The sequence below is a fragment of the Haemaphysalis longicornis genome, unplaced genomic scaffold (assembly GCF_048455015.1).
Source record: "Haemaphysalis longicornis isolate Haplotype H1 unplaced genomic scaffold, Haemaphysalis longicornis Haplotype H1 scaffold_10, whole genome shotgun sequence".
Taxonomy (NCBI): Eukaryota; Metazoa; Arthropoda; class Arachnida; order Ixodida; family Ixodidae; genus Haemaphysalis; species Haemaphysalis longicornis.
The window spans coordinates 48,623,526-48,646,495 of record NW_027526204.1 but is presented as its reverse complement, the minus strand read 5'-3'; the positions used below and the strand labels follow the sequence as shown (position 1 = coordinate 48,646,495).

Genomic DNA, 22,970 nt, shown 5'->3' with positions numbered 1-22,970 from the left:
GTAGAGGTACACACCTTGTCGTCCGACGGCGATGAAACATGAGGGAACGAGAGACTGCGAAGTAATTTGTTGGAAGAGAGGAAAGGAAAGTGCGCTGGGGACATTTTTGACCTCTGCAAGGGCTCACCTGCATACAACCCAGTGTGGGGGGAGGGAGAAGACGGGTGTAATAGAAAAATTGTGAAAGAAAAAGAAGGGAAAAAAAAGTTTTGGGGGAGGGGGGGTGCACATTCACTTGCAGAACCGTTTGGACGTCACTCTAACGTAGAGTTAAAACACCGTCTAACAATAGTACAACGTCCGCTGGTAGCGCCGCCAATCCCGTATGGCACTCCACCACACTCCAGACTCCAGCTCTGGTCTACGACGGCTCACTAGTCGGGTGTTTACGCTACGCATTGCTTTTGTTTTCGCTGCTTGGTGAACGAGTTTTCGCTGTTTTGTGTTCGATTTTCCTTCTAGTGTGCTTCGCGTTGTGTGTGCTGTGTTTTAACGCTTCGTTGGCCCGACAACTGCTTCTGAAAAGGTGGTGTTTGCCTCAGTGTCATGTTCGCAGCCTTTGTTCCTTTCCTGACCGCGGCCCATTGTCTGTAGCTCGGAGTGACATTCTACATCAGCAGCTCTCCGCAAGCTCCGTTATCGGCCATGGCTGAGGAGTAAGGACGGCTATCCGGCACATCCCGTTCAAACTCTGTTCCTTGGAGTGCCGGTTTCAGGTAATTTCACGCGACGGGAAGTCATGGAACCTGCTACTATTTACTGAAGCCTAGTTTCGAAGCTCGCATTCGGCGCTCACGACGGTGTGAGGAATACAACCACAAAAGTTACGGTAGATACAACCAGAACCGTGCCTGTATGCTTGCAAAATGCGCGAAATACGTAGCGAAGAGACAGTAATGAGCGAACCGCCTATTTTTGATGAAGTGGTGTGGAGCAGCGAGCTGTAAATTTTGCTTGCTCCTGAGCGGTGGTTGAACCCACATCTCGAGTGAAGTGAAGCTTAACAACCGCCAACGAATGTGCCGAATTTCACCTTTTCAGCCTTCTCACGAGTGGGTTAAAATGTGCATGGCCACGGTTCAGGAGTAATGTCGCGTTGTCCAGTCGAACTCTCCACCGTTGAGTGCAGACTTCCAAGTGAACCCGCGCTCCAGTGGCGTCTCGGATGCGTTCGAACTGGATGTCGGTCAACTCACGTGCGAATGCTTTACTTCGGAGCAAACGCCTAGCGGAGATCTCCGCTACATGTGTGAAAGGCGAGTTTGCAGTTGATTGATTGATTGTAGGGTTTAGCGCGTCGACGCAACGCAGGCGACGAGGCGCGCCGTAGTGAAGGGCTCCGGATTAATTTCGACCACCCGGGAGGCGACGCTTTAACGTGCGCCGACATCTCGTACACCCGGGCGTTTTTGCTTTTCGCCTCCATCAGAAAAGCGGCCGCCGCGGCCGGGAATCGAACTCGCGTCCTCGTGCTCAGCAGCGCAAAGTTTGCAGTTTATACCTCAAGATCTCGAATCAGTTTCGCTTTTCGAACAGAAGCGGAGTTGCGGCGCATGTTCGCAAAGGGAGCGGCGACGGTGATGGATGATTTTCAAACGTGTGAGGTTGGCTGGAAAGGGGGTTAGGGATGGTGCCGAGGATACCTCGTGAAATTCCGGCCGGAGCGCGTAGCGTGCGTGTGGGGCACTTCAGCAGTTCACGCTACTCAGCAGCAGTAATGTACCGTATGTTTGGTGTAGCCACATAACAAACCTAGGGGCATGTGTGCTCCGCTGAGAATTGCTGTACTGCACAGCTTTCAGCGTGGTTAGTGGAGACGGGGCAGCTGGCTACAAAGTGGCTACTACAGCTCCGTGGTTGGGAGGATAAAACAAACGAAAAGGTAGTTGTGCAGTATGGATCCTACCCGCTGTGGAATGCCTTCAGCATACGTTGATGGCATGGTAGCTGAAGCTGGATGTGACGGCAATGCAGCCCCTGTAGATATCCCTAAAGCAGTAAGAGGTGTGGTTGCGAAGTTAGCTAGTCGCAAAGCATCTGTTATGCGTTCTCTGATAGTATTGTGTAGAGCTAGAAGCTGGCACAACAAAAGCCGCTCAGCAAGTAATGCTAGCCAGAGGCGATGCTTTTCGTCTTCACTGACTGTTTTCGATTCCTGCGTAGGTGCTCGGAATCGCAGTGAGAATTGGGAGTGTTCTTCTGTTTCTCCAATGAATGACAAACTAAGCCTCGTGCTTGCGTGGTTCATTGTAAATGGCACAGGGTAACACATGTCAGTCGTATATATTGGGCCCTTAAAAACCAGCATTTGGGAAAATGTCATGGCATTTCTTTTACAGTGGGCTGAATCTTTTCATTATCAGGCATGCCGTATTGATGCGCCCGCAGAGATGTGACTGGTGTATTTTCCCGTTGCTGTGCTTGTCTGCGTAGGGGCTTCAGGGCGTGGTTCCCCTATGGTGAGTCGATTGAAAAGCTTGGTGAAGCTGGTCTTCAAATCAGAGCAGGTTCTGATTTCTCCTTTATGGTTTTAACACAAATTTACGACATTTATGAGGGAAAGGATGGCAAGTTTGGTGCGACCATCCCATTTGTTGTGAACACTCACTCACTCCCACGAAAACCACTTCAGCATCACAAATCACCTGAACCAGTAAAAAGTGCTAGGTCATGGTAATGAAGCATTCCAGTGCAAATGGGCACTGGTAGCTTCTGGCTGCAGTGGTCCCGGATGTACAATGGTCAGCCTATAGCTCTACAAGCAATTATGCAAAGTATGCAAAAGAGTTATCGGAGCCTGAGCACTCCAAGGTCAGCCAATTTGACTTGTGCGCGATCACGCTGAGGTGACGAAAGTTGGAGGTCAGTGTCGCATGGGCATGGGCCAGAACTTTGAGCCTAGGTCTGACCGGGGCCCGGTGTTTATCACGGTAGGCCTAGCCCGACATACCAAACCATTGAGCTCGCCAGTCCTGAGACCATAATGCCATGTCCTAAGCCCAGCTGTGTCAAAACAATAAATATTAGGGAACAAAATATTTTTTTGTGAGAAAATTTATGTGGGATGAGCAGGCTAAAACATTCCAAATACATACCAAAATATTTACGAGTTGTCGGGGGAAGTAATAGAGTAAAAACCAACTATGTGCAGAAAAATGACTTAAAAGATTTTTTGCTGGAGTGGGCATGCAGATGAACGGCTTCCTGGCCTTTGTCAAGCTGTTCAAGCAGCTTTTAGCCAGGAAGTCGTCCAGTTGATTCTGGGAAAAATAAACTTGAATTGAAGTGAAAAAAAAACTGTATAGAAAGTGTTTACAAATTGTTTTTGGGCAGGTCATAATGTTAGGGTTCGGTTGTTAAACGACAAGACAACGCACACATTTACAAGCAAAGAATGAGAGGCAACACTCATTTCAAGAGAAAACAGACATGTTTATAAAATGGCTCAATTAACCAGGACGTGAAGAACGCAACAAAGGAGGCGACAGTAAACACACTCTAGAAAACGGCAGGTAAATGAAATGGTTCTGGTAGAAACAACAATAGTTCTCGGACCCGCTAAATGTCACTAATAGGAAAAAACTGACTCACAGTTCAGTGCGTTGTCAGGCGCATCCATGGTAGAAACATAGACTTCCCTGATGGCTTGGCATTCGGGGGTGCCCGGGGACAGTAGAGAAGCGTTCAGGTCTTCTGGCGCCGCTGCCTTGACTGGCAGAAACGGTAGATCCACCAGAAACCGTGGTGTCCCCGATGACTTGGCACGAGTCGAGACTCCACGGGGCATGGCACAGGTACCTCGATTAGCTGGAGGAGCGGTTCGTCTGCTCAACAATGAGGGGAGCCGACACAGGGGGGAGCGTCGGCCAGGCTACCCAGCGCAAAGCTGGCGCGTGCCTGGAGATGGGGCAGTAACGGGTGTCCGGCCCTACGGCTCGGGCCCTGCTGTGCTGGCAGAGCTGGCGAATCCCAGTGCTGCTGCGCGGTTGCCACCCTTGGGTGAATGTCGCCTTTCTTTAGCGCAGCCAAAACTCCAGCTGGTTGTGCATTTCCCCGTTCTGACGTCGGCTTCTTCCTCCTCTTCCACGCACTCCTAGCCCGCTGTGCCCTTCGGGCACATAACAGTGTGCGGGTGGTGGTGGCGGCCCATAAACTGGCGCATACCCACTCAGGGGGATTGGCCAAGAAGATTTTGTTTTTCATTAAAAAGAACCAAATAAGGCAAAACAGTACAGTCGGAGAAAGAATTTAGTACGTAGATTGAAGAGAGAGATAGGAAAAGAAAGAAGTACGAGAAAGCCTGATTGGAATCGTTTTAGCAAGGCAGAAGACGAGCCGTCTGAAAAGAAAAAATGGATGGCGTGACAAACATCCCCATGGCAGTGGCCTAGCTTTGTGTCCCCAAAAGACAAAAGCACTGGCAAAGTTAGTGGCAGTCCAAGACGGGTGGTTGTCCTCTTCTTTTTGTTAACTTTTTTGCCTTCGTCACCCATTCTGGGCATCTCACTACATACGTGTTTCAAACAAGTCACACTGAGTCGGCATTTATTCTACCCCCCAAGGCACTATGCTGTTTAATCCCATGTGTTGCTGAGTTTGTCGCAAGAAATGCAGTTTTGCATAATTGTCATTATAGGTTTGTTCTTCTTGAATAGCTGAAGAGTTACCAGCCTCGGTAATAGTAATAGGTGTCTCGAGGCTAGCAGTAAGCCCCGTGGTATGTAAAAAAATCTGGTCCGTGTTCACACTCTGTCATTAACGTCCAGGTTGTCTGCTATCATAGATAACCTAAGTATTGCTTCAGTTAATGGAGCTGAACATAAGACCCCAACTGAAACAATATTATTTCGACACAGGTCCTGCCCGGGCTTGGGTGAAAGTTCGTACGGCAGACCGATCCTTGCCCCGAGGGCCTTGCTGGGCCCAAGTTTTCGGGTAGGCCCCATCCCTTGCACAGCTCTGGTGTCGTGCACAGACACACATTTTTGGTAAATCAAAAATTTGGACAGCCAACACCTTTCACTTTTTCTTTATTACATTAGATTGTTTATAAAAAAGACAAATAACTATTGGGCTTTGGATAAAATGACTTAAGTAGACACTTCGATGAGTGAAAGAAACTAAATGATGACTGGCATAACCAATTAGCCGCTGCCAATGTTTAAAGCAATTCTCTGTCATTATCACTTGTGGTGCTTACATCTTACAATCTGGTCTCTTTCAAAAAGTTGCTTGCTAATGTCTGTGCAGGAATCACCCATACAGGATGCCAAATCTCAGCAGTTTTCCAGTGTTTTATAGAGGGAGCTATCTTTTTCCACAACCACGTTTTTCTCTTGTTTCTGCAGGGTTAAATATTTGTGGCATGTAAAATATAAGTGCTCTGCGAAAAAAATAAGGAATCTCACAACAGCATCCAGACGATGAACTGTTCTGAAAGCACTTAAGGTCGTTCTGAAATTGGAATTTGAATCTACCATTAGCAGCTAACAATACATAATGAACTTGGTAAGGAAAAATTTTATGGCCTCATTGCCAGAAGGAAGTGCTACTTTTCAAATTAAATCCCAATTCTAAGTTGACAATCCTTTATTTGCCATTCTTTTTATTGTCATGAGGCAATCGTGAGATTTTATCAGTGATGACTCTAGTAAGCTGGGGTAAAACTGGTTGGGTGTTGCAACACATTTTTCTCCTGCCTATATTGCTTGCAGAATTAACTTGATGGTGATGCCTGCTTGATTTGGATGACCTGATTTCATGCACCTCTTTTGGAGTTTCATGTGTTTGTGGTCCTTTTAACAAAAACGCTTCTGGCATGTATTTTGTAAGAGTCTTGGAACGGCGAAGCATATGTGGCACATGCAGAACAATAGTTTGTGGTAGTTCTAGCATTCCTGTCTACCAAAGAAGGGGCTGAGTAATGGACCCATGGTTGGTGAGTTGTTTTGCATAGCAAGAAAACTGGTCTGCTAATTGTCTGGTTGCTAAAAGCGTGTTGGGTCGTTAAGTGGGCCACATTCTGCTTTCTGCCAGAAAAGAAGATTGGAATACATGCCCTGCCAATGCTCTTGATGTGGTTTGATTGTTTAGATTGGCACTGGTACTTGTTTTCTTTTTGTTTCTAGGAGGTGCAACGCTGACAGCTAGCGTGCCCCTTGCGACATCGTTGACGCCTGCACCCTGCGTCATGGCAGTGTCCTTGGATGCAGCCTGCCGTCAGCATGTATCCTGCCTCAGCCAAGGAACACAGGCGACGATTACCACTAGTGCCATTGGTACTATCCCTATAATAGCTGACTGCTAGTCTGTGTACATTACCGAATCTGAATTTTTTTTTTTTCAGGAACGCAGTGCCTTCCTATGTTCCTCAGTACAAGCTCCCAAACAGGAGAGGAGTTTCCAGGTTGGAATTTGGGATATTTTTTCCTCACATAAAGCTTCCATCAGGAGCAGTCAACTCAGAAAAAAAAGATATTCTTGTTACATGCATTGTAAATCATTTTGTTAGAAATTTTTATTTATTTTGTGCATGGTGGTATTCTGAAACCCTGAGAATTCTTTCATGTGTGGAATTGTGCCACCTCCATTATGCGGCACGAGAAGGAGGTGTGTCAGTAAACCTCAGCAGTATGGTGGCTGGGCTGATGGGCTGGGGTTGATAAGGCTGCATTTCTTATTTAATTGCAAGAACGACTTTGTGCATTTTCACCACACATAAACGATGTTCTAAATTTTGTTTTAAATATCTGCAGTGCTGTCTTATAGCTTAGTTGTAGTTTTGGTGTGTAAACTTGAACTGTAATTTTTTTTCATCTAAGGAAAAATGAAAGCCTACCTATTTATAGTAGAGTAGTTTTGACAGATCAGCTGGTTTACTGTCCATAAATGCTGTGTATTCCTTCGTCATACAAGGCGGCTTCCATTGCGTTTTAAAAAAAAATTTGAAAACATAACTAAACATGCATCTTCTTCTCTATGGGAAAAATTGAGCTGTAGCCAAAATTGGGCGTTTGTAATGCTAGCGTGTTCATTCAAATCTACCATATTACCTTCAAAAAATAGTAAACTGAGGAAGTGTTGATGCAAGATTGTTTGTTTCTGCGCAGGTTGGCCTCATTTTTGTAGGTCACAATCTCAAACATCAACTAAACTGCTTCTACAGTCTAGAATAGAAATGTTGGTTAGAATAAAAATAAGTTGTACCAATACTGTAAAAATGTCTATACAGAGCTAAAACATGTACAGTCGCCCGCAAATGTAACACGATGGAATGTCTGGCTTGTTCTGCCGATAGCCGACCGACAGGGTGTGAGATAATGCTCTCACAGGTGTGAGACAGCTGCGCATATAGGCCTTCTGCGCTGGAGTTTCGGCGACATGCAGAGCCCATAGTGGCCGACGCCTCTGGGGAGTACAAAAGAAGACGACCCTCGCCGCCCTCCATGCGTTTTCAATTACTAGGCACAGTGAAACTTGGTTGTACTTAGTTTAATCGCTTTGCGGCACGTTTAAATGACTGCACACTGTATGAAATAGCCCTTAGAGTAGTTGCAGAGGCTAAAAAAAATAACATTAGCTCAAATAAGCCGATTTATCGGCTTCCTTTTCAGCGAGCTGTCGCGGTCGTCACGGCGTGGAACAGTATCGCCAGGTCGGGTGGTCTAACCTCCTGACGACGATTACCGTTCTTCTTGCGTGCGGTCGACAGAGGAAAGTTCACGAGTAGCATAAACACGGAACACTGCTCATCCTATAGCCTGAGGTAACTGCAAACGGTTGCTTCAGCGGGAGCATGCAAGCGAACCCAAGAATTGCGCAGCCGACTCAGCTGACACTGCTGGCCTGGCACCGCCATGAAAACGAGTGGAAATTTTGTTTTGTATTTTCGCAAACTAAATGATCCTTGCGTAACGTTTTACGCCGCACGATTTACGATAGGCAGGGTACATGTATTCTAGCGAGTAGGTGAGGCATTGCGTCAAACAAATTAAGCGCTAGTAAAGGGCGCAAAACAATCACCAAATCGCACGCCCGGTGCCTGCAGAAATGTGAACTTCTATATTTGCATAGCACAAGATAACACAGCCGCATACACGGCACGCGGCCTCTAATATTTACATGCGGTCATCACTGACTAGCTGTTGGTTAGCTTCGTCGCTAACAATCTGAACGCCCACACGCCAGTTTTGTCCTCAAATGGAGTAAGACAGCGAGACAAGAACAGAAAATTGGTCGCTTCCAGTTTTACACTTCGCCAGATAATTGCCAAATATTATTGGCGATTCGCTGAATTTTTTTGCTTTGCATTCAAATTTGCCCCCTCCCCCTCCCACCCGATTTGCCATCCTGCCCTCCGCCGTGTCGGCTGCATGCAACTCGGCCCTACACTTCAAAACGTTGCTGACCCTCATTCTAGCCTATTAAGTGCGAACTGGGAATATATGATGCAAGAGTGTAATTAAGTAAAGTGAGCGCTAACAAGGAAAGCGAGCGGCCTTTCGGTTCGCCCGATCACTTTTTACGGCCACTAATTTCGGAATCGCAAAACAGATTTCACTCTTCTTACGCTCGCTGAATTTTGTCACTGAGACACGCAACAAAACGGCAAGCTAACGCTGCACCGTTTATTCATAACGGCGACGCAAAAGAGCACTACTTAATGAAAGCGCAAGCATAGTACTTGCGCAGGTACTCAAAAGAGCGGCGCACCGCAGCAGGCGAGCGAGCGGCCCGCCGGACTCGCTGGCTTTTTAAAACGCGATCATCGCCGATTGCGTCACTCATTTTTTGATCAGCTGTTGTTGAAAAGTCCTTGTCACCTAGAGTATTAGTTTCAACTAGACGCTTCACTTCAAATTTCACTTCATACGACCATCGATTGGTGAACCAGCGAGTGGCTGAGTGCCGTCACCGTCCCGGCACTTTCGTTGACGCTGTAAACGTATTTAGCGCTGCAAAGCTTTTTCCTCTAATGCCAAGTTGATCACCAGAAGAGATCGGACTCGTCGGGGATGGGCTGGTGACCATGTCGCAAAGCAATCGGGAGCATCGTGCTCATTTTGCTTCTGTCAACACAGGATCCTATGGGACCCCTGCAGCTTTGTACTACCCGGAAGTACTGCCCGGAAGCCGCTTGCGCAGCGCCCCCTGGGCAGCGCAGGAGGCCTATTGCACATTTTTGATACAATGTCATTTTCCGGCGCCAAGCTGCTCCAAAAGCATGAAAATTGCGAAAATTGCGCCAAACTGCTCCAAAACAGCCTTAAAGGCACGGATTTTGATGTCGTGTCATTTTCAGCGGGGAATAAAGCCTCCCGCATCCCGGTCACCGCTTTTATCGTCAGTCAATCGAAAATGCAAAAACGGCCCAAATAGCGAGAGTGAAACGAAGTAAACGATCGCTTCTAAAACACGATTGGCTTTCCCTCCGGATTCGCTGAAATGGCCTTCCCGATTGGGCATCGCTGTGGCAACAAAACTACGCCAGGTCCTCGGTTGGTGTTGGAGAGGTATTCTTCGATCTCAGCAGGGCGCTGGCCGTATCGGGGGCGTGGGGCGTCGACGGAGAACCCTCGCAAACTGAGCCTCTTGTAGGGACAGCGACGGTAGATGTGGTCGGCCTCTCCGCAGTGGTAGCACAGCTGGCGATTATCGGGCGTTCGCGACACGTCGGTCTTCCTTGGCGTCTGGTATTGGTCTACAGGGCGTCGGGCGGGCGGCATTGGACGGCGGTATGGCTCGACCTCTTGACGACGGGTTGGAGAAGGGCGGGGTTGACGAACAGCCGAGGAGTAGGTCATAGCTTGTGGTTCACGAGGTGCTTCCGACGGCGTAGAAGTTCCCAGTGCGTTTCGGACTTCTTTGATTACGTCTGCCAGGGAAGCCACTTGAGGTTGCGGCGTCGTTGGAAAAAGTTTCCGCAGCTCCTCCCTGACCACTGCTCGGATGGTCTCTCGCAATGTATCGGAGCTTCCATTTGCGGCACCGATGGTCTCCGAGAACAGTGCGTTGACAGGGCGGTCGTACTGCCTCGTTCGAATTTCTAGCGTCTTCTCCATCGCGGCCGCCTCAGATGCGAATTCCGCCACTGTCTTTGGAGGGTTACGGACTAGACAAGCAAAAAGCTCTTGCTTCACTTCTCGCATTAGAAACCCGACCTTGGGACTAGCGTCGGCCTTGGAGGAGCTGCCAGCATGGGCTGCGCTGTCATTGCAGGGTCCCCGCCATTGACAGACGATGGCTGTTGATGCGACTATGCAGCCCAGCACTCTGAAACACCAACAGCGCTGCTCAATGCAGGTGCACTAGAGCGAATGGATCTGGTGTCGGGCGAACTGTGGTCGTTATCATTGATGCCTGCTGCACACTGTTCAGTAGTCTGAAGGAGGTGCTGTTTGTTGCGTCTAAACACCTGACCATCTTTTGTTTCCACCTCGTAGGACCTCAGAAAAGTTCTTCTAACCACAGTTCCCTCGGTAACCATGTTGCTGTGTCCCTTAGCCTTATGACCGAGCCTTTATCCAAGGGCGATACTAGTTTTCCACCGCTGTTCTACCGATGCGTCTTGACCCCTGTTGATTGCACGTTGCCGAATTCCGGCGCATTAGGTCTGAGTAGCTCGCCTTTGAGAAGTTCTCCCTAGGATCTTCCGTCTTCTAGCGGTGTGGACCAGTCAGCCAAGAGGCCTAGCCAAAAGTCTTCGTCAAAGCCTTCACTTTTCTTAGGGGGTGCTTCACTATCTGTACACCTTTTTCTGCCAAACCATTGCAATGTGGGAAGTTTAGACTTAGCGTGACATGATTGAAGTCATATTTTTTTGTGAATTCTGCTAATTCTTAGCTTGAAAACTGCGACCTGTTGTCGGTGCACACCTCTAGAGGCATGCCATACCTAGCGAATATGGCGTTCAGTGCCGCAATCGATGTGCTTGCATTGGTGTCCTGTAGTTTCTGGACTTCGGGGAAGCTTGAATGCGTGTCACATGCTACGATGCACGAACTTCCCATGAACAAAAAATAATGTTCATACCAATGCGAAACTGTGCACAGAATGGGACTAGGTGAATCATTAATGGTTCCTTTGGTTGCTTGTAACAAAACTTCGACAAGTAGAGCAACGCTGAACCAGCAGGGAGGTGTCATTGCTGAGCCCAGGCCAGAAAACCAGACGTCATGCTCTTTTTTTGCATTTCTGCAATCCGAGGTGCCCAGCATGAATTCGTCCTAGGATTTCACATCTCATGCTTTTTGGTATGACCACTTTTGTTCCTGTTAGCAGTATTCCGTTCCCGACGGAAAGCTTTGACAAAAATGGCTTTAGTTCTCCCTGCAGGCTCTCACCACTTGACAGGAATGGATATGACTGTGCTTAAGTAGCAGTCACGAGCAGTTTCATGCGCCAGCTTCTGACTCGTAGCATCCATGACCAAGTAGCCCAGGATTTGGATAGTGTGCACCTCCCCGTCCGCTACACCGGCGTTGTGCTGAGTATCCGGTGATGACCTAGACAGCATGTCAGCCAAGATAAGATGTTTTCCTGGTACTGCAATAAGAAATCGTATTTCAGAAGTCTTAAAAAGAACCTCTGAAAGCAGGGCAGCATGTAACACATCTCTTTCGGAGCAGCGGAAAGGAGCGGCTTATGGTCAGTCTCAATAACGACCGTGTGCCTGTACACGAATTGATGAAACTTCTCGCAACGCTACTGAGTAGCGTTAGCACACAGGATGCATAGGGCACTGTTCGCCACTCGTTACCATTGTAACACTGCAAAAGCGCTGCACTCACGCCGTCTTTTGATGCATTGCACGTTATCTTGGGACTTCCGAGGATCAAAAATAGCAAGCACCGGTGTGGTGCTTAGAATCTGTGAGAGAAGGTTTTCCGCTCTTTCCTGTGGCTTTCAGTCCACTCAAACACCACGCACTGTTTGATAAGTGCTCGCAGAGGCGCAGTCCTCTCAGACAAGCGTGGCACGTAATCTGCCTCTTTCACAACCCCACTGCGCATGCGCAATCCCCTAGCGGCCAAGTCCCTAAGCAGTCCAGTAGGGGCAGCAGACGACATTCCCCACAGCTCCCGCACAAGCGGGAAGGGGTCGTGGTTGTATTTACATCGTTTGATTTTTTGTGTGTGCTCGTTGTGCGCGGAACAATGCCCACAACTTGTGCTGCGTTCCGCTGTAACTCGGAGTGCCGAAAAGGGAACGGTGTCGGCTTCTATCGCTTCCCGTCGGCCGCACGCGATTGGCTACGGCGGTTTGCGTCGCTCGCGTCGGCTCGGGTGATGGGAACTAGCATGCCGATGGGTTTAGCATCCTGGCGGATATTTGATCGCTGCTATCTGTGCAACTGCGAATGACAATCCGCAACAGAACTTTTCACTACACTATCATCCCCTTTCTCGCATGTGGAACCCTATTTAAGTTATAACTGCCGTTTGAGCGATCGGGGATCAAGACACCTGCGTAGCCTGTTTCGATGCTTCCGCGCAGGTATCGCCATCTTTCGGCCGCTCGGCGCACCGCGCGCAGCGGTGACCAGTCAGCGTAGGCTTGCATCGCGGCAGATATATCTGATCGCCGCTTTTAAAATAAGCCCTGACAACAATCCCTAGCACAATTTTTCACCACACTAAGACCTACTTTCTCGCATGTGGAACTTTTTAGCGATCAGATTGATTCAGAAGAGCAGCGACAAGCGCGGTTGCTACCGTGGTCTGCGCCGGTTCGAGCTGCTGAGTGTGCCGAGCTGGCAGGCGCGGCCGGCGTGTGCGCGGACTGTTTCTGAAGGCAGAAAACGCTTCACGATTGCTTGCTTTATCCATTTCTTGTGAACAAACGCGCAGAATCTACAACTTCAGCTCAGCGATCATCATAGTTGACCATGGGGCAAAAACAGTGGGCGGAGCGACGCCGACGACGCATCTCATGCGCGCATCGGGCCGTCTCAAATTCACGCGTACGACTAGTCGTGGCAACAGTCGTAACGATCAGTCGCATGCGAATCGCGTGCACCAATCGTACATGCGTCCAGCGCTTAAAGGCATTTTGCGAACTGCCGGCCTTTGTTGAGCTGGCGATCGCACTTCATGCCAGACGACTCCAAGTACTGCTCGCTCTGCTGCTCGGACGGCACACGGATCTGTCCGAGATTTCTCTGCCAGCCCTCATTCAGTGATAAGAAGCCGCCTGGTATTATGTGATGACCAGGGGCTGTCATCTTAAGGCGTTATAACACCAACACAGAAGAAAAACTTGGGCTGCTCCTCGCCGTAATGTGGGATTGTCGTGCATACAACGAGAACGCAGCCGGAGGAAACGCCGGCAAACCCTACAGCTTCAACTTCCGCTAGGCACGCTAGGTGGCAGCACACCGCAATGAAAGAGGCGGATTGAGCATGCTGAGCATGCGCTGAACGTCGCATTTGTTTTTTGGCTCCAGTGTTTCAAGCAAGCTTTCTACAAGCTTTGGGTCTGGCAATATGCTTTCACGGCCAATGAAATCGCCAAGAAACTGTATTTTCGTAACCCCAGACTTGCACTTTTTGGCATTTAACATTAAGCGTGCTTTTTCAGCCGCCGTCAAGGCCACCAACAGTCTCTGGTCATGTTCCTCTTTATTTGCTCCCCACACCAAAACATCATCGACGTACACATGGACACTTGGAAGACACTCATTTACTTGACTCAGTGTTCTTCGGAAAGCTTCAGGCACTGAGGCGATGCCTAATGGCAATCGAAGGCAATGATACCTACCAAATGGAGTAGCAAACGTGCGTATTTTGGACGTCTGCTCATCAAGTGCAATCTGGCGAAAGCCCGAATTGGCATCCAAGGTACTAAACACAGCGGTACTGGCCAATTCCTCTTCCATGTCCTCACGTCTTGGAAGCTGCTCTCTTTTGATGTGCTGATTAATTTTTCTCGGGTCCATGGAAATCCTAATTTTGCTGTTCTTTTTCTTGACGGTGACCAAGGGGCTTACTCAGTCCGTGGGCTCGTTCTCATTTACGATGATGTTGTCACGCTCCAGTTATTGCTGCTCATTCAGGAGAGGCTCCCGCAAGGAACGGGGGACACGCCGCGCTGGTTGGACTAAAGGAACAGCGGTTAGTTTCAAGACCATGCTGTACGGTCGCTTCAGGCAGCCTAACCCCTGAAAGAGGTGCTTGAAATTTTTCACTGGGCCAAACTTTGAAGCACTATAGTGTCTACTTTGTGTTGAAAAAGGCCCGAGGCTTCGCTTGCATCCAGTCTTAGTATGGCTTGACGACCATGTTTGGCGACAAAGAACTGCACTGTGGTGAAAGCATTGCCGATGGTTACTTTTTGCAACGTTGCTCTGAAGTGTGCTATGATACCTCCATTCTAGGCTCGTAGTACCGAGCTGGTAGCTGTCAGTTGTTCTGCCGCTCATATTTTTCTGTATGCTGAAAATGGCAGAAGCCTGGCCTGTGACGCAGTGTCTACTTTGAAAGAGGCCTTTTTGCCCACAACCCCAACTTGTACAATCCAGTCTTTGCATCCTGCCTTCCCAAGGTCGACGTCAAGGATGTTGAAGTTATCATCAAAGTCGTCTGCTGACATCTGCAATTTTAGATGTTCCTGGACACTACAAAGCAAAATGGTGAAGCAAGTGGCACAAGGGCACTGTCGTGGCATCTGCCGCTGGTCGCACTTTTTGCAGTGGTACTGAGTGTTGCTATCCTGGGCATTTTTGCTTTTTGGTGCAGATAAGGGCGCCCCGCAATAGCATAGATATTGCTGTCCATAGCTTTCCAAACCTGATTTCGTTGCGCCACAGATTCGGCTACCTTGCAAAATTCTTCTGCCTTCCCTAATGTTAATTGCCGATCATGGAGTATTTTTTCATGCAACTTCAGGTTATTCGTTCTGAACACTATATGATCCCGGACCATAGAACCGCGCCATTCTCCAAAATTGCACTGCGCAGGATGCTTCTTGTGGCCTTGAACAAATTTTTCGAACGGCTGTCCTTCTGCCTGCTTCCTCGAGCGGAACACGTCATTCATGCACTTCATTTCTCACCTCAGAGCAGTAGGACATGAACTTCACAATGACGGTCATCCTTGCATTCCTGTGCTTCAAACTTGAATGTGTTAAACACGTCCAGGGTGTCGTCACCCGGCACGCTCAGGAGAAGTGCCGCTTTTGCAGCTTCACTCCGAGGTTGCTCTTTCGTCGTAGTCACAACGAGGAACAGGTCAAACTTCTGTTTGAAGCACTTCCATTGGTCGAAGAGGTTGCTGGTCAGTTGCAAGGGTGGCAGAGCCCTCAGTAGTTCCATTGCTATTCTTGATGATCACACCAGACTTCAGCCAAAATGCAGTGCCTACTTCTGACACCATGTACTCTTTGCGAAGTGTGTACAGTAAAAGATCGAGGCAACTACACGATGGCAGTAACAAGAATGAAAGGAGAATTTATTGGTGTGCCGTTATATAGGAAAGAGCACTATAACTGTCAAGAGCTCTGCCCGTGTTCGTGCTGTCATGATAAGGTATATGCAGGCAGGGCATACCCGATACAGTCGGGAATTAATGTTGTAACTACCGTGTACTTGCTCTACAGTACACTACTGCTGGAAGAGAGGCAGTGGGGCAAGACATATTTTACGGACATAAGTCATACAATCGCGCCATTTTCCAAAATTGCACTCCGCAGCTTGCTTCTTGAGGCCTCGAACAAATTTTTCGAATGGCGCTCCTTCTGCTTGCTTTCTTGAGCGGAACGGCTTGAGCTTTTGTGTAGAGTAACGGCGCCAAAGGTGTGTGCTTGAGACATCTCACTCTATTTGCTTCGGTAATCTGCTGAGCCCAGCTAAAACATTTTCAGACAAGTCAAGCATTTATTTTCAGCATTTATGCCTTGGCCAGTTTAACACTCGATGGGGTTTTAAACTTGGAGGTGAAAATGCTTGGTACATTGAAGTGTGGAGACTATGAGCATTTGTGTCAGGCTGGTGGCCTTTAGCTGCCCTGGCCTTTGTTTTTTCAGATCTGGAGATGGACAGTGCCCAAGCTGGTGCCTCGGAGAAATCTCCTACAGGGCAAATCGAGGCGGACATCACCACAGAGGCGCATCTTCCCACCTTCTGCCAGCTACTCTCTGGCAAAACTGGGTGGGTTAAGTGGCAATATTTGCAGTGCTTCTGGGAGTGCATGCTCAAAATTGATTTATTTTGCTCGGTGCAAGGGATCTGGGTCCTTCCGTGCACATAGAAGTGGTTACGGTATGAATAGCCTGTAGAACACTGATTGATTGATTGCAGGGTTTTAACGCGCTGACGCAACGCAGGTGATGAGGCACGATGTAGTGGAGGGCTCCAGATTAATTTTGACCACCTGGGGATCTTTAACGTGCGCCGAAATCTCGTACACACGGGCGTTTTTGCTTTTTGCCCTCATCAGAGAAGCGGGCGCTGCGGCCGGGAATCCCTGTAGAACACTGGATAATGTAAAGTATGAACACGGATATAGGATGGAATGGGAATGTAATCCTAGCAGAGATTTCTAGACACCAGAATTGAGGAAAAGTTTCACACATTTTTAAATTTAAACTTTTTAACAAAATTGAAGCATCATTTTTCGTTATTGATAATCATTGTTTTATTATAAAAGAAGTTGATGTTAACCACAAATGTATGCTATAATTGTTTTACTGATTCCAGCAAACATCCCATGAAAAGCCTCTTTCAGCAATGCCCAGTAAAAAACCCACATGTGTTAGCCCATTCCATGTGAAGGAAAAGACAGAAAAGCAAGCAGTTTGTTGCACCACAAATCAACTCTCCTTTCAGACAGAATTTGTTTTGAGGAAGTGCATGCGTGCTTGTTGCATCCCCCTAGATGAACGATGGCTTAGTCGTATGCTGCTTGCTAAGTTTACACCATCCTCATCCTCATGGTGGGCTGCAAAATAGCGTCGCCAGGCTTGACGAACGCGTTGCGGAGGGCTGTTTCTGTGGCTTCAAAGCCAGGTGCGATGACCTTTTTCACTCTTTTTATCTCACCACATGCAACAGGGTCGCCAATAGGTTTTTTGGAATCCGAGACTGTCATTAGTGTACTTGAGGTATCATGTTGTGATGTCAGTTCTTTGCTAGTATTGTCATCTTTGTGAAGATGTGATGGCATTTATCGCAAACGCCACTCACATAATCATCTTCTACTGACAACTTTTTGCTTCCCCTTTGGCTCAGTGCTGTTTCTATTTATCTTGCGTGAAGCAGGATAAAAAAGTTACACGAAGAACTTTAAAAACTAAACCGAGAGCATAAAACGTCTCTGTCGCTGTAATAAATCAAGTCATATGACGAAAGACAGCAGCATTGCTAGGTGCAGGCATGTGTCCATGCATGTGTGTGCTGTGCGAGCTAGACGAAGGGAAGGCTAGGGGAACGTCGTTTTCTGCATGGGTGCAGCGGGCCACTGGCATTGTGCACCATCCAGTTTATTGCACATTGCTGGTGGACACGTGGCACGCAGGAGTTAATAGCTGCTAAATACAGTCACCACGTCATACGCCCTCTCAATCTTCCGTTGTGCACCCTCGTTAAACACTACCAAATTTTTCTTGTGTAGTGTTTGCATATGTCTATACTTTACTCAGAAAAGATGTCGAGTGCTTATTTTAATCCTATTATTTCTATAGCTTAGGACGCACATTGGTTGTGCTATATTTCATGCATAAAACACTCAGTTTGGGCGAACTCCCTCAAAACTTAAAAATTTGGCAGGAAAATAAGTTGTAAATGGTATATTCATATTGTGATGGGGCAATCCCTGTTCGCGCCAAACATGCGGTGGGCGCTGCGCCGCTGATAGAAGACGACGAGAACGACAACGCTTGGCCCCGGACTCACGCTGCTGCCTAATCCAGTGCTTGCCAGCTTATTCTGACTTATAAATAGCTTCACCTAAATAGCTTCAAATAAATAGCTTCACATTGCCCGGTACTGTCGCAACCGCAGGCTCCCGACCTTCCGCAACGGCTACACCAACTACAGTACTCGACCATCCTTTGGCTACTCCAGTGACCGGCAAAACTGCTTCTCTTCCCGCACTGACTTCAACCCGCCCAACTCTACCAGTCCCAACACCCGCATGAACCGATCGTCGTCGCCGCAACGCCGCCAGTCCCGATCACCGCAGCCTCGCCGCCCCTCCCCCATGGCCGACTACTCTCGACCCCCTCCGGAAAACTAAGTCATGCAGCTCAAGGAGGTGACGCTGCATCAACGACCCGGCCCGTAAATCCTCTACTGACTTTGCCGACTATACACAATTTACTTGAAGTCCTTGTCGATGGAGTTGTAGTACGAGCTCTTATCGACACTGGTGCCCAGATTTCCGTCATGAGTTTGAGCCTTCGCCGCCGTCTCCACAAAGTCCTTACGCCGGCAACGTCCCGTGTAGTTCGAGTCGCCGACGGCAGCACGCCTCCGGTCGTCGGAATGTACACAGCTCGCATACGCATCGCTGACCAAGAAACAGCCGTTCTGTTTACCGTACTCGAACACTGTCTTCATGACCTCAATCTGGGCCTTGATTTTCGCTCTGAGCATTCCGCTCTCATCGACTGTTCTACTGGACTCCTCCGCCTACAATTTCCTCTCCCTCCTCCTTCCGACGCACCCCAGCTGCGCTGTTGCAACACCGAACACGTTCGTTTGCCCCCAAACGCTGTCAGCTACATCTCCTTATCCCCATCCTCCCCTGTTGCAAACGGCGACTACGTCGTTTCACCTCTTCTGGATATGCTTTTTTCACGCAATGTTACTATGCCGCATACTATAGTCACTATTGTTGACAACAAGACCTGTCTCCCGTTCCTCAACTTCGGTTCTTTCCCTCAAGTTTTACCGAAAGGAATGGCACTTTCATCACTGTGCCCTTTGGAAGCACATACCGCTCTACCCCATTAGAGCCCGTGACGCCTTGTTTGGGTCCCACTGTGCAGTCATCACTCCCAGCGAATGAAGTCGCCACGATGACCGCACCCGATCTTTCGCAAATGGACGCCGATGCTCTTCGTTCTCTCTTGACGTCCTATAAAGACATCTTCGATTTAGGCAGCCATCCACTGAGTACGACACACGCTGTGACGCACCGCATCATCACTGGAGATGCAGCACCGGTGCGAAGATGGCCAAATCGCGTCTCTCATTCTGAACGCCTCGTGATCCAACAAGAGGTCGAGAAAATGCTCAGCAAGGACATCATTGAACCGTCTTCTAGTCCGTGGGCATCCCCTGTCGTTTTAGTCAAGAAGAAAGACGGCACGTGGCGTTTTTGCGTGGATTATCGGCATTTAAACAAGATCACGAGAAAAGATGTCTATCCGCTTCCGCGCATAGACGACGCCCTCGACTGCCTGCATGGTGCCAGATACTTTTCGTCGATTGACCTGAGATCTGGTTACTGGCAGATATCCGTTGATGAGCAAGACCGCGAAAAGACTGCATTCCTGACCCCTGATGGCCTTTACCAATTCAGGGTTATGCCATTTGGTCTGTGCAATGCTCCGGCTACATTCGAGAGAATGATGGACTCTCTTTTGCACGGTTTTAAGTGGACCACGTGCTTATGTTATCTAGACGACGTCATCATCTTCTCACCCACATTTGAGACACACCTGGAGCGCCTGTCAGATATCCTTGAAATATTTCGACGCGCTGGTCTCCAACTAAATTCCAAGAAGTGTCGCTTTGGCCACCGCCATATAACAATTCTTGGGCACCTGGTCGACACCTCTGGAGTTCAGCCCGACCCCAACAAAGTTCGAGCCGTCACCGATTTCCCCGTGCCGCGCTCGACTCACGATGTCCGCAGCTTTGTCGAACTTTGCTCCTATTTTCGCCGTTCTATAGAAAATTTTGCCCACGTCGCTCGTCCTCTCATGGACCTTTTGAAGAACGGTGCCACTTTTACATGGGGTCCCGATCAAGCCCAAGCATTCAGCACTTTGATTTCCCTCCTAACGTCACCGCCAATTTTGGGTCACTTCGACGCTTCCACTCCCACCGAAGTGCGTACCGACACAAGCGGCCACGGGATCGGCGCCATATTGGCCCAATCGCCAGCCGTTTGCTGTCAAAGTCCAAGCGCAATTATTCTATTACAGAGCGCGAGTGCCTTGCTCTTGTCTGGGCCCTCGCAAAATTTCGTCCCTACTTGTACGGCAGACATTTTAAAGTCATCACAGATCACCATGCGCTGTGCTGGCTTACCAACTTGAAAGACCCCACCGGAAGGCTTGGTCGCTGGGCATTACGTCTGCAAGAGTATACGTTTTCCGTCACCTATAAGTTGGGTCGCTTGCATAAAGACGCTGACAGCCTCTCACGTCACCCTGTTGAGCCCCCTGAAGCCACCCCACCTACTGATGTCGCTTGCATGTTCACAATATCTGACTTTCTCCACATCGGTGACGAGCAGCGCCGTGACCCGTCGCTCCGTTCCCTCATTCAACGACTTACCTCTTCATCACCAAATTCTTCCCCATGCAACTTCACCCTACGAAATGGCGTGTTATACCGCCATAACTTCCGTGCTGACGGTCCGGACCTCCTTCTCGTTGTGCCCAGCCACGTGCGTTCGACCGTCCTGTACCAGCTACACGACGTACCCACCGCAGGCCACCTTGGGATAACCAGAACTTATGACCGAGTGTGGCGTAGGTTCTTCTGGCCTAGCCTTTACCGATCTGTACGCCGCTACGTTGCCTCGTGTGACAGCTGCCAGCGTCGGAAAAAGCCTTCCACACTTCCTTCTGGAGAACTTCAACCCATCGACATTCCCCATGAGCCGTTCTTCCGGGTTGGTCTCGATATACTTGGTCCCTTCCCACTGTCGTCAGCGGGAAACCGGTGGGTCGCCGCTGCGACAGATTACACGACGCGGTACGCCATTACCCGCGCCCTTACAACAAGCTGTGCGACTGACGTCGCTGACTTTCTTCTCTACGACGTCCTTCTGCACCATGGCGCTCCCCGCCAGCTTCTAACTGACCGCGGGAAAAACTTTCTGTTCAAAGTTATCAGCAACATCCTCCGCTCTTGCTCGACGAAACACAAGCTTGCCACGGCCTATCACCTGCAAACTAATGGCCTCACCGAACGCTTGAACCGGATGCTGACCGACATGCTGTCTATGTACGTGTCTTCTTACCACCGAGACTGGGACCCTGCATTACCATTCGTAACTTTCGCGTACAACACCTCCCGCCATGACACGTCCGGTTTCTCCCCATTTTATCTACTGTTTGGCCGTGAACCGTCTTTGCCTTTGGACTCCCTCCTTCCTGCCTGCTCCTCTGAATACGCTCGTGATGCTATCACTCGTGCCCACCAAGCTCGTCAGCTGGCTCGCGATCAGCTTCTTGCTTGGCAAGTCTCACAGAAGACGCGGTACGATGAACGTCACCGCGCGGTCCACTTTCCTCCGGGATCCCTCGTCCTGCTCTGGTCCCCTGCACGTCGTGTTGGCCTGTCCGAAAAACTGCTCCAACCCTATTCTGGTCCATACAAAGTGTTGCGTCGCGTCACAGATGTGACGTATGAGGTTGCTCCTACCGTCTCTACTTGGGCCTCGTCCTCTACTGTCCCGCCTACCAGTGTTGTCCATGTCGCCCGCCTCAAGCCATATCAGCCCCCGCTGACTGATTCTCCTTAGACAGCACCGAGACGGTGCCTCTTCCGCCGGGGGTCATGTGACGGGGCAATCCCTGTTCGCGCCAAACATGCGGTGGGCGCTGCGCCGCTGATAGAAGACGAGAACGACAACGCTTGGCCCCGGACTCACGCTGCTGCCTAATCCAGTGCTTGCCAGCTTATTCTGACTTATAAATAGCTTCACCTTACGCGTCTTTGCCACGTAACAATATTGTTCATATTGGGTCCTATATCTTAGAAGTTCTTGTTCATTAAGCGAATGTTTAGCAAAGCTTGTATTGGCTCACTTTCGTTGTGACAAAGCAAAGTTTAACCATGTGCTATAATGATGATGATGATGCATTTGAAGTGTTTAGCACATACCCACTCGAGTGGGATCAGGCAGGCGGGGATAAATGTTGACTATGCCCCTGTCAGGCTTATAGGAAGGACTAGGAGCCAGTCAATGTCATTGCTTGCACTTCACATTGTAGGTGCAGTTGCTGGCTCTTGTGGGGCAGTTGCCTCCAGTGTGGTATTGGTACATACCTGCCAACTCTCCCGACTTACCCGGGAGACTCCCGATTTCTTACCCATTCTCCCGATTGTACGGGCTCAGCCATAAATCTTCTGATAAACGGCCCCAACCCCCATCTCGAAAACAAAAAACAGAACTGCGTTATGTAGCACAACCGCATTGTCATTGCCATCACGGGCTGGGTAGCTGACCGAAGTCGGATGGGAATCCAAGCCGTTTGTGTTCATGAAGTGTACAAGCCTAACTGTTCATGTGTGGTCGGGACAATGCGTTGAGGACTGAACGTAGTAACATTCTGCTTGTCACAGCTCTCTTGACATGATGGCATCGTCAAAACCCAAGAAGAAGTATTTACAATGTTTCTTGAGGTGTTATGCTTCAGAATTCCCGTGTTTCGTGCCATCCAGGAAAGGTGAACAGTTCGAATTGTGCACGACTTGTGCAATTTGTTGCTCAGCATGAGTGATCACGTTGGGCCACTTCTGCGCAGGATGTTTCCCAAGTGCGAAATTTGATTTGCCTGATATGCGCGGCATCAGTGTGGCCGTGAGACCTAGTTAAAAACGAAAGGTGAATCTTGTATGTAGACTGTTGTATGTGCAGCATTAAAAAAAATGCCCCCTCCCCCACCCCGCTGTGAACCTTCCGATTTTCGAAGTCCCTAGGTTGGGGCAGGTATGTTCGTAGGTCATGCGTGGTTCGCTCCATTGAAAAGCGGCTAGGCATTGAAGAACGTAAATGTTCCTGATAATCGCT

General features: G+C 49.0%; 1 protein-coding gene across 8 annotated transcripts in view; it reads left to right on the top strand.

Annotated features, from left to right (window-relative positions):
• Positions 1 to 294: 294 nt before the first annotated feature.
• Positions 295 to 22,970, top strand: part of LOC144158468 (uncharacterized) — a 32,748-nt gene continuing 10,072 nt past the window's right edge. Inside the window, exons 1-6 of one of the 8 annotated variants that reach the window (XM_077689349.1) lie at positions 312 to 526; positions 595 to 716; positions 4,857 to 4,935; positions 6,129 to 6,278; positions 6,347 to 6,406; positions 15,982 to 16,144. In XM_077689349.1, the coding sequence (XP_077545475.1) occupies positions 6,191 to 6,278; positions 6,347 to 6,406; positions 15,982 to 16,144 (311 nt within the window). In that variant the 5' untranslated portion in view covers positions 312 to 526; positions 595 to 716; positions 4,857 to 4,935; positions 6,129 to 6,190. Of the gene's footprint in view, positions 717 to 4,856; positions 4,936 to 6,128; positions 6,279 to 6,346; positions 6,407 to 15,981; positions 16,145 to 22,970 lie in introns of all 8 variants that reach the window. The other 7 variants (XM_077689355.1, XM_077689352.1, XM_077689347.1 and 4 more) reach the window with 7 other exon arrangements.